The 19,425-nt window shown below is 30.0% G+C and overlaps 1 protein-coding gene across 14 annotated transcripts in view; it reads right to left on the bottom strand.

Moving 5' to 3' along the window:
- Positions 1-376: 376 nt before the first annotated feature.
- Positions 377-19,425, bottom strand: part of LOC139484730 (protocadherin-11 X-linked-like) — a 64,753-nt gene continuing 45,704 nt past the window's right edge. For 6 of the 14 annotated variants that reach the window (XM_071268624.1, XM_071268625.1, XM_071268629.1 and 3 more), the window contains 5 exons: positions 11,911-14,723; positions 5,651-5,773; positions 2,892-3,042; positions 1,375-1,587; positions 377-650 (listed from right to left, as the gene is read on the bottom strand). In XM_071268624.1, coding sequence (XP_071124725.1) covers positions 2,899-3,042; positions 5,651-5,773; positions 11,911-14,613 — 2,970 coding nt within the window. In that variant the 5' untranslated portion in view covers positions 14,614-14,723 and the 3' untranslated portion in view covers positions 377-650; positions 1,375-1,587; positions 2,892-2,898. Of the gene's footprint in view, positions 651-1,374; positions 1,588-2,891; positions 3,043-5,650; positions 5,774-11,910; positions 14,724-17,291; positions 17,512-19,425 lie in introns of those variants that run through there. The other 8 variants (XM_071268631.1, XM_071268632.1, XM_071268635.1 and 5 more) reach the window with 3 other exon arrangements.

The following is a 19,425-nucleotide window of genomic DNA, read 5'->3' as shown; positions in this document are numbered from 1 at the left end:
GCAAGTCCAAAGTCAGGAGCCTGTAATTCAGTAATTGTTGTTTGTGGCTGTGTAACATAATTGTTTTTCATACATTATTTGGTATATAAATAAGGTCATCATTTCAGGATCTTTTATAGCTTGCTATGCAGTATAGGCCTTGCTCATTGTTGAAAGATGTAGTACAGTGACCTATAGTTGTTAATTTCTGTGTCATTTGGTCTCTTGTGGAGAGTTGTTTCTTCAGCAATCATACCACATCTTCATATTATATATTTACACAGAAAACATTTTTTTACATATGTGCTGTTCTTTAGGGAATAGCAGTATTGCTGAGATAATACCTGATTCATATATATTCATACATTTTGAACAGGTTAATAAAAAGAAGAATAAGTTTACATTTCAAGATTTTTAATCTTTAAAAAAATATAAAACAATAACAAATAACATTATCATAAATAACAGGATTTCTATATCAATGATAAATTTACAATGAAACATGAGATAAGACTAGAGATAAATTCTAGCAAGAATTGATAACATGGAATTCACAGCTTAGTTTGTAGTGAGATCAAAGTTCAAGGAATTTTATGCACCAGATTATCTCCCCTTCAATAACAAGAAGGATTAACTCCCTTTGAAGACTTTAGCACCATTTGTGAACAAACCTGGAAATAAATATATAGGTATTAAAATAACATATCAAAGGAGATTAACAGTTAATATCTAATGGTAAAAATATAAATTTAATAGTAGCATTAAAACTGTAAAACAATTTTAACTTATTTTAGAACTGTTTATTCTGTGAAGTAAATTTACAATAGATACCATATTTAATGTCTGTAAATGGGATTTTATTATAGGTAATTGACGTTTTACTCAGAAATATGTAAATTGTTATCTACCAATGAATTTCAACCTTTCAGTGAAACAGAAATTAATGAAAAACAATTAAATGACTAACATTTCTAAATCAACTTTGTTCTATCATATGATGATTGATTGATGCTTGCTTAAGTTATATTCTAGTGTATGTTGTCATCCCCAACTTTCTTTACAATAGTGTAACTATCTCGTATAAATTTGTAATGGTTTACTATGTATTTCTTATTCATTTTCATGTTTTGCATCTTTTTTTAGATTTTTATATCTCTTTACAAATTTAGAAATATATAAAAAAAAAAAAAAAAAAAATACACAGGAAATGATTTGTAACAACTACATAGAAAAGTTGTACCGGTACTCTATAGGGTAGTTGTAACAACTCATAGTACAATAAAGAATTTCTTAATATTAAAAAAAATCTTAATGTTTAGGAATGTTGATCTACTAAGCAATACTGCATACAGTATGCAAATTTTAGCAGAATATTTGATCTCTATGTATACTTACATCTTATAGTGAGGATATAATCTGAGAGTGGCAGAGTAACATCAGTGGCAGTGTATCGTGGACATCATTGGCTCTGTATAGTGTATATCAGTAGCTCTGTAAGTCTCTCTGTATCTAACAGGTGGATTCATATAGGTAATATCAGAGTCATAAAAATCTCAATGAGGTATTAAGTCTTTAAAAATACTGCTTTCAGGAAAAATCTGTAATAATCTGAAAAATAAAGTATTCTAAGTTATTTCTTGGATGGTAAACCATATAATGGACACTAAATATAAAATATTAAAAGATAGACACAAATAATAACCTAATTCTAAAAAAAATGGTAAAAATAAGATCTGTCATATAACCTATCCTACTTCAGGATAATGAAAGAACCAAAAAAATCACATTAAATTTTTCAAAACAACTTTGATACAAAGAATGAAACAAATTTAACCAAAAAAAATCGTGTACATAAAAGAAAAAAGTTTAATAGAGACTTGATTAAAGATCTGGACATAACAGGACAATGTTGTCCATTCCATGATTAATAAATCTGTGGTTATCTCCCTTGTCACAATCAGTAGGAATAAATAAAAATAATCAAATTATCTCCCTTGTCACAATCAGCAGGAATAAATAAAATAATCAAATTATCTCCCTTATGTCACAATCAGTAGGAATAAATAAAATAATCAAATTATCTCCCTTAGTCCATTAAATCATTGTGACCACCATGTCAGATTTATGAGGGGATTTAAAAATGTTCAAATTGCATGTCAAAATTTCATTAATAATCATTTTAACAAGTTCAAACTTTCTCTTGATCTATAATTAAGTCAGTAATCACAGGTTTATGTACGATTTGGTCAATTAAAGGCCTTAGAATCATGAACCAAGATACCCTGTCCACTAAATCTAATTTTATTACTTCTGAAATGTGCATTTTTTAGCCTGATTAACCATAAGATTTATGACTTTTTACAAGCAATCTAAACATATAATTATCACAACAAATAAAACCTGTTCAACTCTAAGGTGGAGTTACCACAAAATATAGAAATAAAGCATAAAGTTAACTAAGCTTACAACCACAATCTTAAATTAACATCTACTCTTTCAGGTTTGATTTGGGTTTTTTAAAGTGACATGTATGCAAAACAATGACAACAATTTTCAAGCTTGATCAGTTTTTGTTAGTCATCAGTATAATACGGTTGAAGTTCTCAACTCATGTCAGAAACATTATCCGTTAGATTGGGGTTTTTTTTATCTTCAGATCTTAGTGTCTTTTCATCTTTTTAGGAATAAGTTTTATTTTATGAGAGAGATGTGCAAGTCTCAGTTCCATTCATTCATTTATGACCGGTCTAGACCAAGTGTTATTTTGAGCTTGACATATAGTATGAGCTAATGTTGAGGAGAGAATGTTGACCGCTAGATGCTTTTTTCTGTATTTTTATTGTGCTGGGTTGCTGGCATATTCCATTGACTACCTGGTATTCTTTTTATTTCTTGTACACACCAACACTTACCATAACTTTATATAACAATGCCACTCCTTGGATACATCTGATGGTGGTGGACATTCTCAACACTGCCACCACGGCCACTATCACTAGTCACATCCTCACTTAAATCACTATGTGTATCATCGCCATGACGTTTACTCCAAATCTGTCGTCTCTGCAAAAAAAAATCATTCATATGTCAATTCTTCAACAAGAAGCAAACTAACTGTGAATATCAGAAAACATGTATAGGTTGAAAAGTTAAATGCCATCTTCTTTCTAAAATCTTTTTAGATAGTAAGACAATACATTGTTTACACTGTAAACTTTTCCCATTATTTCAAACATGAAAAATTGTAAAAAAAAAATGAATACTGTCCCTACAAAATCACTGTACTGTAACCTTGAAAAGTATCTACTTTTGCAAATCTCAATAGAAAAAAAAGGATTGCAAGTGACAATTTTAATGTCAGTAGACGGACATATCTAACAATTAAATTTAAAAGATTTCTGCAGACGTTCTTGTCACAGAAGTCCTACTCCAGGTGTAAATGGGGGGCACCATATAATTCTATTACTACGACTATTATTTCCCAATGACATTCAAATAAAATCACGATAATTAGTCCAATATTATTACAACTTTAAGAAATATCCTGACATCTTAATACAGAGAGGTTGGACATATTTTATTTGACGGGATAAAACCACACCATGACGTCCCTGCAGTAATATCAGCCCTAAATGTTACATCGAGTACCTCTTGACAATAAAAGAAATTTCACATTACAATGTCAAAACTGTATTTAATCAAATTATGTTCAGTTCATTTGAACCGTAGTCAAAGTGCATAGCTCCCACCAAGAAAGTCTTTCTATTTAACGTATATTTAATCCTGTTTTTCAACATTTGAGTGAGAGAAAGGTACGCAGACACGCCCCCGTTTTTCTCATAATAAAAACTTAACATCCCTTGATTAAATGTTCTTTGAACTTTTAACAATAAGGCTCAACACAGAAACAAGCACAATATTCATTTTCCCCTCCAAGAAACGAAAGAAAGAAGAAAAACTTCAAAGATAAAAGGATTATGAATAAATATAGGACAATCTGTTTAAATATTTACGTGGATAAATGTTGTATATATCAATAAATATCTGTTATATTAACAGTTGACTTTTGTATTGATTCTAAACACAATGTATCTTTTTAACTTTGTGAAATTATCTGAATATTGTTTACTGTTATGTCTCCAGGTCTATTTAACTTTTATTTGATAGCCATCTGAGAATTTATTTAGTTTAAGAGTTCATTGGAGTAAGGATAATAAAATAAAATATAAAAGATATTTTCAAAAGAAAAGATAGACAGGGAAACTCTGCTGTTAAAAAAACTAATTGCAAACTTTTTTTTACATTTATTTCAATAGGATGTAACCTTTAGTCCACTGGACATTAAACAGAGAACAATCAATCAATGGAAATAAAGCCAACAGTCAAGACATTTTATGTCATATAGTTCTCTATCATTACCAAATAATATACAATTCATGTTTTCATTTGTTTATTTTTTTCCACTTATCATAGTATTTCATGAAAATTAATTTCTTATGAAAAAACATAAGCTACACTAACTAAGAAAATTGGGATTAAAACAATTCCTTTCAGTCAAATAAATAACTAGATGGGTTAGATTTTGAATAAAAATCTTAGTCTTTAGTTATTCTTATATAAACTAATAAAAATATTTACAAAATTTCAAGCCTTTTTCTAAAATAACCTTTAGTAAAACTCATGTAACTGCAGGATTTCCTATTTATGTGAAATGTATTGAAGGGGAAGAAAACAGCATTCTTTATTGTTGTAATAGCATACTTTTTTAGCCATCTGTATAGGCCGTAACAGGTTCAACTTTTAAACAATCTGTAAAGATCTGTGATTAATAGGTATTTACAAATTCTTTAACATCGACATTCTATTCATGGCAAATTTTTACCACGATTAAAAATTTAAATTCTAATTTCTGGATTTAAGATTTAACTTAAAGAATGAGAAACACTAGAAAAGAATAAGATGTGAAAATGAACTAAATTACCTTTAAAATGATGACTAACTGTAACAATAATAAAAGAATATGTGGTTATTGTTTTGTTTTTGATTTTAATCTTTTGATTTTTTATCGGTAAAGTTGTTAGTGAACTGGAAAGTAAAACAAAGGAAACGCAAGGTTGCTTAATTCTCATCTAAAGATAGGCTTTAACTAAAAAACCTTAAAAACTGACTAACAATCAAACCAACAAATAGTCAAATTTCAAGATATTTTGTTAAGAAAAAGATTTAAAAAAGCTTAATGAATTTAATTTATATATACCAAATATAACATGAAATTTAGTTGCACTTATTACAATGTAATTCTAAAGGAAGAAAAGGAAATTCTGGTAAGATGCAAACAGTACACCAACCCAACATCACTAAAATGATTTAAATAATATTTCGTTATGTACAGACTTCATTACCTCAACCAACAAAGGTCACCCCTGGGGACCAGACAAAACGGATATTATAAAACAGATGATCTATGAATTGAAGTTAAAAATATATAGGTATTCCGACAACAGGATAGGATACTTACAAGACAGTTTATTTTCTAATACTAGTAACAGGTTTGACCTCTGAATACAATTGTAAATTCTGTATATTCTGACAGATCGTTTACTACAATAACTCCCATCCTCTGCTCAGGTCAGAATAATAAGATAATATTTAATTTTTATATATAACTTACATCATCTGGGTGATATAATAATGGTTTATTATAGGAATTCAGTAATTTCTGATGAAGACGTATGGACGCCATTCTATTGTGCTCTTCTTCGTGAGGGAGGGGATCTGATGAAGATTCATGAATCTGAAAGTAAAGAAAAGTCAAAACATTGTAAAATTCTGTCAGCTTATTATTAATATGATTACAAGCTGAATTCAGCCATTGCCTAACAAACATTAACCGATCAATATTTCAATATTTTCTGCTTTAGAATGAAATACTGTATTATACAGGTGGCAATTGTAATTCTTTGCTGCACTTTCAGTTTGTATAAAAAATATCTTTGTCCTCATTAATGAATGCCCTTCAGCACAGTATATCTTACATTTCTGGTTGCTAAGTGTCTTGCTCATTTAGTATTGTTCTGATTGATTTTTCAAATTTGATTTGTGAAATTTCATAGAGAAGTTTGCATTGTCATGCTAGCATGGTAGATGGTCTGTATATTCCTGCATAGAGCACCTGAGTAACTCGTATACATGTACCACTGTATTGTTCTATAAGTTTTATCAATTCCAAAAATAACAAAATGTAAATAATCTATTGGAATTTTCCTGGAAAATCATATTTAATTAATTCCAGACAATTTGATTTGCTCTCACAATTTAATTGACTATTAGATTTACATGAATATCAAACAAAATAAAAATCCTTAGCAGAGATGGAAACAAAGCTTTTAAATTTCAATTGTATTGCAAAAATGTTTGCCATTAAACAAACAAATTTCTTAATTGATGACGATTTTTTCAAGCCAACATGGTTGATGGTGACATATGTACAAGTATATGTGTTATTTTAGAAGTAATTTAATGATTAAGCTATGTCACAAGAAACATATTGTACACAATAAGAAAGTCAAGCACTTTCTGCAAAAACAAAGGAAAATTTGTCATTTTCTCATTTTTCAGGCTTTTCCTTATTGGTGTATAATTTGGTGAAAGCTACAATTTATAATCACTTAACTGACAAAGTATGGTATTAGCACATGATTATCATGCTTATAAAAATGATGAATGGTACTATTCAGTATGAAAAATGACTTTATTGAATACTGCACTTGTAAGGTTTTCACATTTAATTTTTTTCCCTTAATCTAAAGAAATCTATGGCAAATCAATTACATTCTTTTGAAAGACGAACAATCTTTTAATTTTCAATCAAACTCCCAGCAACTTCCTGCTAAATTCAGATATTTTAAATCCTCTTATTTCTATTGTGGTGAAAATTTTGCTTGATAAAATATGATAATTTGTGTAATAACCAACATGTCTGTCAACAAAAACTTTCATTTGTCCAACCCTGTATCGTGTAACAGGTTGGGATCTAGGAACGATTTCCCGTTGATATTTCTAAAGAGGATTAGCATATATAAACATCATATGGCTCCAAAACTAACTATTAGGTAACGTTCTGGGGTCTTTTTCAAAGCTAAATCGTTTAATCAAACTTTAATTTACATTTAGACAGCTGGCAAACAAACGTTCCTATCTATCATATTGTTAGAATATAATGGCCATTTTCATTTTGTTATCAACACAGTGGTCACTTTGTAATTGATGTTTTTACACTAAAGGAAAGATTTTATATATATCTAATTCAAGTTATTGTATTGTGCATAAGAAAGAGGGAGAAAATATCAAGGGGTATTTGATAGGACGCTAATTACTTATATGTTAAAATTTAATACTTTTTTGAAGAAAAACTTAACTTTTAGTCAACCCCTTTATGTCATAATTCAAATTACACAGAAATTATTTTTCATTTTTGTTTTATTTTGACAGAAGCCCATTCCTCAAACCATAACATCTGAGATACATAATTCTTGTTTTAAATATCTTATCCTCATCATTTTAGTCATCTGATGCTACATTGTAATAAGCTGAAGGGTTCTAGGTCATGCATGAACTTTATTCAGTGCTCAATTCATACTAAATTTGTGCTTTTTGATTGGTTGGGTACTGATTCTGAGTTTGATAATCTTGTTCAAATTGGTAGGATGCAAGGCCAGTTGTACTCTTGGCACTTTTGTTAGAAATATCAAACTCTTTTAATCACTTAAAAAATGATTTTCCAGTGTAAATGTTGGTGGCCTAACTGTAAGATCAAGTTGACAGAAATTGCTTGTTAATTTTAAAGTTGAGATATGAAATTGGATTCATTTAACGCTGGATAAAAAATTAGTTATTGTTAAAGAATTAAACATTCACACTTATTTTTTTTCTTTTCACAAAGTTAACAAGAGAACTGGTACTCAATCAAATTTGATTTACTTGAAATTACTCTATCATACAGCCCGTAACAGAGAAGTGATCGAATTGATGTTTCTTTACCGTCAAAATTAGCTACGTTATCGACAAACTTAATTGAGTAGTGACCGAACTATTGGTACTTTAACGTTAAAATGATTGACAATGCTGACAAACTTTCATGTGTCGATAATCAAGTTTAATACCGATAATATTGAAAATAATTCTAATAATATGAAACAAAATATGTCCATGCACCATTTCGATTGAGCGAAAAGTAGTCATTTCTTCAAAGTCAGAACAGAAAAAAAAAGATTTATGGAAGGACGTCTTGATAGTATTATTTCCTTTACAATTTTACCCAAAACTAAAAGAAATATACTGGTAAACAATTAAAAAGGTGTTTGATAGGAATGAAGTCCTTTATTTTTTCGGACTACAATGTGTACCGTATTTGTGATGGATTTGAATTCAATCAATAACTTTGAAATGTTTCTCATATGTATACACAAAAGGGAGGACTGGTATTTGAACTTCTGTTAGAATATGTCTTCGTCCGTTTCACATGCCAAACTTTTTTCTAGTTCAGTTTAAACGGGAAAATTTTGTTGAGAATTTGTTTTAATATGACAAAATAACGAGCAAAACTATTTCTTGCAATGGCACACACAGAAATTTTTTTTTTTTTTAGTAAAAATCAGTAAAATAAAATTTCTCCAAAATATACCATGGCCAGGACCTGACAGTTTTTAGCAGTGTACAAATGAAAATCGTCCGGAAAACTGCGCTTGCTGTCATTTTGAGGGATCATGCAACATTTCACATATTACCCATAAACAACATACATGTAACGTAAGGGTACCCAAATTGCACCGAGTACCCAAATTGCACCTATTTAGAAAAAATAGCAACGGAAATCTTACAAGATTTCCTAGAGACTAAACAATTTGTATTTTTATGATTTGATACTATGCACGTCTTTCAACATAGGTAAACATATTTAGATATTCACAAAACGTTCACAGTATTTATCAACAGATGGACTGTTTACTGAAAAAGCAAAATGTACGAAAACGTCACCATGCGACGTCATCAAAACGTCATCTTTTTAAAATTAGCAAATACAATATATTATAAGTATCCATTTCGTAAAATATGAAGAGTAAGCAGGGACTAATATCCAATTGTTCAAAATATTTGAAGAAATTAAACAAAGGCTCGGTTATTAGACTTTTGACGATGTGAATTTAAGCATGGATGCAATTTGGGTACTCCTCATTACAGAATCATGGATAGTTTGGAGGTTGATTCAAACCCATTTTTTATGACCCAATATGGATTCAAAATTAAATTGGTGTATCTATACAATAAAGAAGGATAGGGCTACAAAATAAACACAGTATGGACATTTTTTTCTTGATCATAAAAAAACGTAGGTGAAAAAACTTTCAAAATAGGTGCAATTTGGGTATCGTCACGTTAGGTTCTCAATTATTAAAAAAAAGTTCTAAAAGATACTTTCAAATCAGAGTAAACATATTAACTTCCTTATATCCAGTCGAATTTGTCTATAGGTTACCCAAAGCTGGTTCTTAAAACGTTTGTACAAAATGTATCAGGGAAAACATTTTTCTTTGACTTTTAAAACATGTAGGGGAAACGGATTTCCGAACCATTCACATATAATATTCCGTATTTCTGATTTTTTGTTCGATAACGTAAATTATACGACTTTTTTTATGACTACGTCAACTTGTGCCATTTATTTTTGCTGGTCTTTAGGAAGACAATTTACAATTGTGCAGTGAACGGAGGCACTTATACATAACCTTATAATTCTGTTTGGAAACAAAAATAAATTCCCAATATATAAATATACATGTATGAATATACATGTATTATATGTCGTGTACATGATTGGATTTTGTAGATATAACTACCGCACAGAAAACGTATCATGGATTTCGAGGCTTTCACATTCAAGGTTTTGAATTCTACCCTTGTTGAAAACCTGTGGAGACCTCTACAGTTCCTTAAAACATCAATTATTTTTTTGTAAATTGAGTGCCGTCTCCCTGAACATGCTAACACTTAAGTCATATCTTTTCATTTTCATATTTTTTCCCTGTTTGTCTCTGTTGTCTTGATTGTTGGAACGGTTAGTGGTATCTAACAATATTTATGATAACTTTCTGAGAATTATGAGTATTTCTTCTCTGTCAGATATGGATCATTACCAATGATAAAAATGAAATGCCGTACATCACATCTTATAGAGGTTTAAATTTCAAATATTCGTCAATAACGTAAGATATAGAGCAATTTTGTCTTCAACATTTCAAATGTTAAAGGGTACATTTGTATATTTTACTTCGATTTGAAGGAAATTTATTTCAGTTTTTTCTGTGGCAAAGTACAAGCATATCGGTATTGCAACAATGTATTATTGACATAATCCCGGGGACATAATAAACAGATAGGTATGAAAAAGAAAAGATATGGGGTATTCTGTATCAGACGAAAGAAAAACTATTACAGTGTTGAATCCCATAAATATGTGTCATGAACAAAGACATATGTTCGATTGAATAATGATTTCCTCGTAACAAATGATAGAAATTTCGGAGATCCCGTGTTTGATCCTTTACCGTTAAAATGAAAATGCCAATGACAGAGGTTGAATATAAAAAATGTTTTACTGTGTTAAAAAAACTTATACTTAAACTATGAAAACTTACACGTTGGACATGAAATATTTTGTCGATGAAGAAAATTAAATTATGTCACTTCTGAAATAAGTTTGTCGATAACGTAACTTATTCTGACGGTAAAGAAACGCGAATTCGATCACTACTCTGTTACGGGCTGTAAGTAAATGACTAAAAAATCGGTTAATTAAAACTAATTGTTGATCAAAACTCCACACATTATACTATTTAATAATTATGATTGTCCCGCCAGGTGTGTAAATAAAAAGTTCATTAAAAAACTTACTTTTTCAAAGGTCATTCAGTCAAAAACAACTTTAACAATCTTTTTACGAAAATTTTACTGGTGAAATTAAATTTTCTTTTGCATCTAAAGACAGGTCAAAGGTTAGCACAGAATTAATATTTGCTAACAGTAGCAAGCTAACTATCTGACAGGGAAAAGTTCACCTTACCGAGAAAAGTTTATATTACTGTTTTATTACCATAATTAGGCTACCAGATACCAGACTGACAAAGTCTATAAAAGGTCTAGTTAAATGGTCAATCTTATTAAAGTTGATAGAGGTGAACTTAGCTATTTTACCACGGTAAATTGTTGTCTACTAGTATTATAAGATAAAAAAAAACTGTTAATTTCACAGTTATAAAGTGGAAGTTCAAATTATACCTAAACAGTGCACATTTTCTGCAATTTTTAAACGCTTTTAAAAAGTTGTTGATTTAAAGTTACATGCATATGAATAGGTTAGAATAAAACTTCATGCAAGGACTGTTAATTGAATTTCAAACCCTACAGAAATTTTAAAATCAAATTATGTTAGATGTTAGGAGAAAAGCCAAACATGCCTAGACTGTTCCCCCTTGAACAAAAGTTTTGTTAGATGTTAGGAGAAAAATCAAACATGCCTAGACTATTCCCCCTCAGGAATAACTGTTTGTTCGATGTTAGGAGTGAAGCCAAACATGCCTCTAGACTGTTCCCCCTTGACCTTTTGTTAGATGTTAGGAGCGAAGCCAAACATGCCTAGACTGTTCCCCCTTGAACGTTTTATTAGATGTTAGGAGACTATAACAGGCATGCCTTTAGACTGTTCCCCCTTGAACGTTTTGTTAGATGTTAGGAGTAAAGCCAAACATGCCTATAGACTGTTCCCCCTTGAACGTTTTGTTAGATGTTAGGAGTAAAGCCAAACATGCCTATAGACTGTTCCCCCTTGAACGTTTTGTTAGATGTTAGGAGACTATAACAGGCAAGGAAACAAACCTGTTTTAATGATGGCTGTGGTTTGGGACTACCCGATTCTGAATTAGCTATCATAAATATTCCAGAGTCTCTATGATCATCTAACGAAAAACTCACTTCTTTTCTATCTCCACTACTTAATGTATTGGTATTATATCCATTCGGTAAATTTGTCTCTTTTGTCAATATGGATTTTTTATTGGTGTTTAGGTGTATTGTTTCAGAAATTTGAAATTCTTCCTTCCCTGGTGGTGGATAGTCTTTCATAAATTTATTATTGTCGACTCTCCGTATGAGAAATATGATGACGATAATGGCTAATGATAAAACGATTGTCACACACACTATTGTAATTACTATGAGAACATTTTGTCCAATACTTGCTTCTGATGAGGCTGATGTTTTTGTTAATTCTATCCTTATCTTAATCTCTGTACTGTTACTCCGTGGCGTTACACCGTGGTCCTGTACTTCTACGACTAATAAATAATCCTTTATTTCACTACTTTGAATGCTGTGAGAGAGAAAAATCTTCCCAGTATTGCTTTCAATAAAAAATAAATTATTATCGTTTCTTGATCGAATTGAGAAGCTGAGGGAACCATTTGGTCCATTGTCAGGATCAAAGGCTTCCACTTTGGTGACCACAGAATTAGCTGGTGTTAAATGTGAGACTTTAATGGAACCATTTCCCTGTACTGGATACAATATCTGTGGTGAATTGTCATTTATATCCAGAACCATTACTTGTACATTTACTGTCGAGTTTAAAGATGGTGCTCCAAAATCTTCAGCCTTTACTTCAAACGTGTATAGATTTTTATACTCTCGGTTCAGTATACCGTTTGTTTGAATGGTTCCAGTTGATGGATCGATGTGGAATGGTACAGCACCATTTCTTGACTTAATGGAATATTTTATTTTACCATTATCCCCTATGTCATTGTCAGTGGCAAATACAATTCCCACAAAAGTCTTTGATTGTAAATTTTCTTGAATTTTAAATTCATAACTGGTCTGATTAAAATGTGGAGTTTCATCGTTTTCATCAAGAATGTGAAGTTCTACTGTTGCAGTTGATGTAAATGCTTTCGTTTGTCCACCATCGACAGCTAGAACTTGAAATGTATAAACATCCTGCATTTCTCTGTCAAACGGTACAGTGGTTCTAATAACACCAGTGCTTGGGTCAGCATAAAACTTGTCTGCGTTACCCTGTTCTACATAGTACCTAACTTGAGCGTTCTCTTCCTCATCTTTGTCTGATGCCGTTACCTTTGCTATGAAGATCCCTGTATGATCACTCTCTACCATTGACTCATTGTAAAAACTTTTGAGAAATTCAGGAAAGTTATCATTTTCATCTATAATTTGAACAATAAAGCTTGATGTTGTTTTAAGTGGTTGGTTACCAGAATCTTGACAATCAACTGTTACAACAATTTCAATGTCCTTTTCTCTGTCTAGAACTTTATTAACCAAGACTTTATATTCTGTTTGAGAACTGGATAGTTTAGAAAGTCTAAATGTGTTGTCACGGAGACTACAAGAGACAATACCATTGTTACCAGTATCTTTGTCAGTGACTCCTATGTATGCCACAACAGTTCCATTTGGAGAGTTCTCATTAGCTCTAGCTGTACTGCCACTTGATAACAAATTGATGTTAATTTCTGGAGGATTGTCGTTCACATCAGTAACGGCAATTGTCAAGGCAACCTGACTGCTCTTGGGTGGTGTCCCTTTATCAGAAGCTTGAACGATAAGACTTAGAGGTGCTCCATTTGTGTGAGAGAGATGTTCTATGACCGACAGCTGACCTGTTGTTTTACCGATGGCAAAGAATGTTTGTGCATCACTTGAGGGTGATGATATCAAAGTGAATTCTACCTCTCCATTCAAACCAGCATCATGATCCACCGCTGTGATGTTTAGAATTTTATTGGGTACAGATATATCTTCAGGCACTGTGATGTCATATTGTTTACGACTAAATATGGGTTTGTTGTCGTTTATATCTGTTACACTTATGTTAATTGTCAACATGCTACTTCTCTGTGGTGTACCTCCGTCTTTAGCCACCAGATAAACTTGATAACGGCTCAGCACCTCTCTATCTACTGTCTGTTTGAGGAGGATAGAAACTTCAATATTTCCTGATAAACTATCGTCAAACTTTAAACCAAAAGTTCCGCTATCTGGTAAAAGTTCATACGTTAGTAAAGAGTTGTTACCACCCATATCTTTGTCAACGGCCCCTATAACTGGGTATGTAGTGTTAATATCTGCATCTTCTGGAATGTTTAAAACAATAGATGACTCGCTGAATTCTGGTTTGTTATCATTGACGTCTTTTAAAGTTACATTAACATTGATTGGCTGGAAGAAGGTTCCACTACTAGCACCAATACGGAGTTGAAGAACACAACTTTTCTGGAAAGGACAAATTGTTTCTCGGTCTAATTTAGAATTTGTAGAAAGAGCACCATTGTTTTCATTTATTGTAAAATATGTTCCAACTGTTTTCAGAAAGCTATATCGCATATTGGCAAACTCATCACCTGTAGCTATGGAAGCTAAATTACTTGAACCGGCAACATTGCCTAGATATAATGGTGGTTCTTGTTCTTCTAATATCTGGTAAAATATTGTGATATCTGCCGCTCTGATGTACACAAATACTGTTGATAATATTATAACAGTTATATATCTACACATTGCCATTGTCTTGTCTAAATATTTCCAAAGATGTTTAAAATGTGTTTTTCTATCCTTCACATCATTTATATGGAAATGGATTCTTTACCCACACGGACGACTTTCAATTTCTCAGTCTGAAATTAAACAATAAAATGAACTTTAAATTGACGATTTGTTTAAATGTATATCAAGCACAGTCATAGGTTCCTTTTGATTAGGTTTTAGTATAATGATACGGTATACCAACATTTAATTCTAAATCTGTTGAAGTCGTACAAACAACGATACTAAGTGTTTAGACAAATTACAGGGTATGCGTTTTAATCTCATGTCCATAAAGAGATTTATTTGCGCCTGTATTGTCCCTTGCACAAACATATTCAATGGACATTTATTTAATCTGAACTTTACTGTTTAAGAAACTTATAACCGATTTGAATTAAGAAAAGAAAGTTTATTTTTGTTATCTTTTACTTTTTATATATATTTATTCTGCAAGTTAAGGCTTTTATATTAATATAACACGACTTCTAAAGGACAAATATTCATGGCATGATATTCATAGATCTATGAGTATTAAATTAAAACAAGAATACCAAATGATTAAGATGCAAAGTGCGTACTCCTTTTTCTGATACTAAAATATTAAAATGAATTCTAAATATTGAAACATTTCTCTAGATCAAATTAAAAAAAAAAACTACCTACTAAAATTTAAAATATACATATCAAACGATATGTAGAAAACCCATATTCTTTCTAGCCATCATCATAATCGAATTTCAACAGAGACAATCAAACAATGTTCATATTTTGTACATAAATCAGGCCTATTTTGTACATAAATCAGGCCGTAAGTTTTGTTTTACATTTGTCATTTCAGGGCCTTTTATAGCTGATTATGGGGTATGGGTTTTGTTCATTGTTAAAGGCTGTAAGGTGACCTATAGGTGTTAACTTCTATGTCATTTGGTCTCTTGTGAAGAGTTGTCTCATTGGCAATCATACCACATCTTCCTTTTTATATCAACCGTCTTTTAAATCAGATTATGTAATACACTTATCTCCTTATTTCTTTTTTTGAATTTTAGGAAAGCGTATGTAATATATGTACCTGTAGTTGTAGATATTAATAAACTATACATTGTGTATGTTCAATACACTAATCACCTTTTAATTGAAAATATACTTAGTACCAGACTGTTATAATCTGGCTTAGGACCAAATGTTTCTGCCACAGACTAAAACCAATCTTACACAATTTTCATTTTTAACCTTTTTATCAAAAATATATGCAATCTGTATCATTATAGTACAGTTTAAAACCTTTATTTTCTCATGCTTCCAGAAATATGCAGTATGGGCTTCCAAACTTTTGGCATCTAGAATACAAGACCCAATTTATTCTTGAGATAAGTGTTGTGTGCAACAAATTAAATCCTGGTGTATAAATTCACTAATAGATCTTCATAACCTTTATAAAAATCTAAACTCTGGGAAAATGTTCATGAAAATAGTTAATGATCTGATAATGTCCCAATTTATTATTTAAAATTATTACAAAATAGCAAATATTTAAGTAAGATAAAGTAACAGTGGAAATTACCAACAGTTAATAAAAAATAACATTTTCTGTCATCTAACAGACATAAAAACATATTTTTCATTTAAATTAACAAATGATATGTTTCAATTTTCATTTAAATTAACAAATAATATGTAGGAAATTATAAAACAAAACCAAAATAATATGATTCCTTTTTAAAAGTTATTACATTGATTACTTTGACCAAATTGGAAGATTATACAGCTTTGTTTTCAACATTTTTTCTTTTCTCTATAGAGTCTATTGTTGTTGTGTTCTGAATAAAAATATTCTGAAAAAAAAACCCAACTCAGAACCAGCTTTTCTTTTTTTGGTTTCATTTAAAAATTTGCCCTCAATATAAAATATAAAAGTTTTAAAATAAAACCTCAACCCAATACAATGAAAATAAGAATCATAGATTGAATTTCACACAATTGGTCACTAATGGTTCTTTAATACTTGAGGTCAAATTGTTAAATTGTAATATATTGGTATAGTTTAAATATTAACTAATAAAATATCAGATTGTCTCCCTGAGATTCAAACTAAAATTTACTACAATTCTCATTACAAACATATTCTTGCTTAATAATATGGAATAATCTTAGTTATCTATATGTCGATGTGTCTAAAATTACTTATTCTATACAAAATATATGTTTTAAAAAAACTTAAAATTAAAATGTATATTCTATATTATTCAACAGATGATATAAGAGTGATTGTCCTATTGAACTATTAGCTTTCATTTCACAAATACCTTCTTAGGGAAACTGGTATGCAAAAAAGTGTTTAATACAAAATAATGAAATAATAAGCATGGTGTTATAAGATATTCATATGTATATACTAATACTTGAAATGCTTTTGAATTCTCACATCAAAATTAAAAAATGCAGTTTATTGAATCAAATCTTCATCTACGTTGATCATTGTAAGTGCAAATTCACAAGGAAAACATTCAATATACATATAAAAATTGTCATTGCTGTGTCTTTTATTAAGCATTTGTTATATTCTAATTTTTTTTGCTGGTTTAAAAAAAATAATATTGCAGATTAAACAATTATTTTTCATAATTCATATAGAAATTAAAATAAATAAAAATGTTTACCTTCACTTTTAGTAATCCATTTAAATCGGGTTTTATTTTCCGTCAGAAACATACATCTTTTATTAATTCACTTTCACGTTTTTTATAAACATATAATCTCTAAATCTTGTTGTCATAAATCCGAGGATAAAATTTTTAACTCCTGTACCCTCCAAGTGTGTTAAATGAAAAATACCTGTATTTCTGTTTAATGGTCTTTCAATTGATAAAAGGGTGGTCTGCCGACCAATCAGATTGTCCGTTACAAGTGAGTGATGACAGTACAATATCTTATGCTCAAATCAATGATTTTATCAGATATGTTTTTAGACGTTTTTTCAGTTATGACAATGTCATAGTGGTTTTTGAGTACCTGTTTTGCATGTTTTTACTCTTCAAATGTCATGTATTTTATAAAAGAATTTTGTGACATAATAATTGAAATTGAAAATTGACTGATTTGACACAAGTCAATTAAAGAAAACACTTATTTATTTGTGTTATGAGATCTTATCTAAAATCAAGATTTTTAAAAGCAAGAAACATTTAATATATGGCTTTTAACCAAATATTTCTAATCCAATCCATTACAATAAATATCAAATATGTTATGTTCATTAAAAGGAAAATAATCTGTAGAGCATTCAAGAAGAAGATTCAATATTTTACTTGAATCAAATTTGAATAGTCTATTTAAAATTTTCTTATCAATAAAAAAAAAGATACTCATATAAATTGCAAAACTTTTAAAATTTTATAATATTACATAGAAACATTTAATATTTTAAAGAACTTGGTAAAATATTTCATGTTTAACACATTAGTCATTTTTTCTCATAAATTATGTATTTGCATGCTTAATCATTTTGTAAAAGATTAATAATTTACTTAGACTTGCATAAAAAAGACAAATATCTTACTCACGAGTTATAACACAGCTTGTAAACTGAACTGTTTAACTTAACAATAATAATCCTTAATACACAGGTGTTTTACTTTCAATCATATATATCAATTATTGATAATATGTCTGGCTTCTTGGATTAAAAGTTGGTAATTAGTAAATCAACAGAATTTATAATTACTGGACATTGGTCAATATTTACTCAGGATTAGTAAGGTGAAATGGACACTGAAAACTCAATCAGAGTGACTAATTACACTCAATTCCTACAATCATTACTCAAAAATTTCAAATTTGACATTTTCTGTTTGGAAAGCTCTCCATATTTTCTGCTTTCCTTCTTTTTTTTTAACTTTCAAAAACTTTTTTAGTTAGATCAAATGTTATTATATAAAGTTATGTTTAAATAGATCAAACATGTAACATCTTCTAAAAACAAAATTTAACTTACTTCATTATAGGTTTCAAAATGTATACGGTTATAAATTTGAAAGAAGTAAATTTCTCAATTTAAAATTTATAAATTAGTGATTGTGCAAGTATTAAAACACATTATACTTTTACAACACAGCAATCGTGAGGTAAAAACAGACAAACAAGGAAAATTTCATGTACAAATTATTTGTTTGCTTGGTTCAGTATAGGACTTAAATCAGTCAAATGTGTTTGTTGGTGTCACATAGGGGCTAAAATTGGCCAAACAGTCAAACACTGACCAACAGTAAATAAATCTCTATTTGAATCTATCTGAGAATGTAGAGACAAGTTACCTGTCTGTCTGTAATCAACCTGGTGACTACAACAGATGGAAAAATCACAATTAAATTTGAACAATTAAAAACAATTTATGGTCTGTTTTCATGACAAACAATCATATACAATTATCTATAAGTAACTGTACTTCATATATATATCCCCAAAATGGCAGCCTCAAGCAACAGGAGGTAGGATTATTGTATAAAGAAATATCAATATGGAAAACTAATACCACGGAAACGTTGCAAAATATATCTGTTTCTACATGCAAAAAATGCATGGATTACTTCTTGTTTTGTTTACATTTAAATAATGCAACATTTGCTACTTGTTTTCCATAAAACTAATGATGCTATTATTTACAAGACATCTTAAAATCACTGAAATAATAGAAAACAAGATGGGGTATAACTACCATTTAGACAACTTCAGTGGCGGACCCAGAGGGGTGGTTCCGAGGGTTGGAACCCCCATTTATTTATCCACAATCAATGC

This window comes from Mytilus edulis, chromosome 8, assembly GCF_963676685.1.
Source record: "Mytilus edulis chromosome 8, xbMytEdul2.2, whole genome shotgun sequence".
In the NCBI taxonomy this organism is placed as follows: Eukaryota; Metazoa; Mollusca; class Bivalvia; order Mytilida; family Mytilidae; genus Mytilus; species Mytilus edulis.
This window is presented reverse-complemented; position numbering and strand designations above follow the sequence as displayed.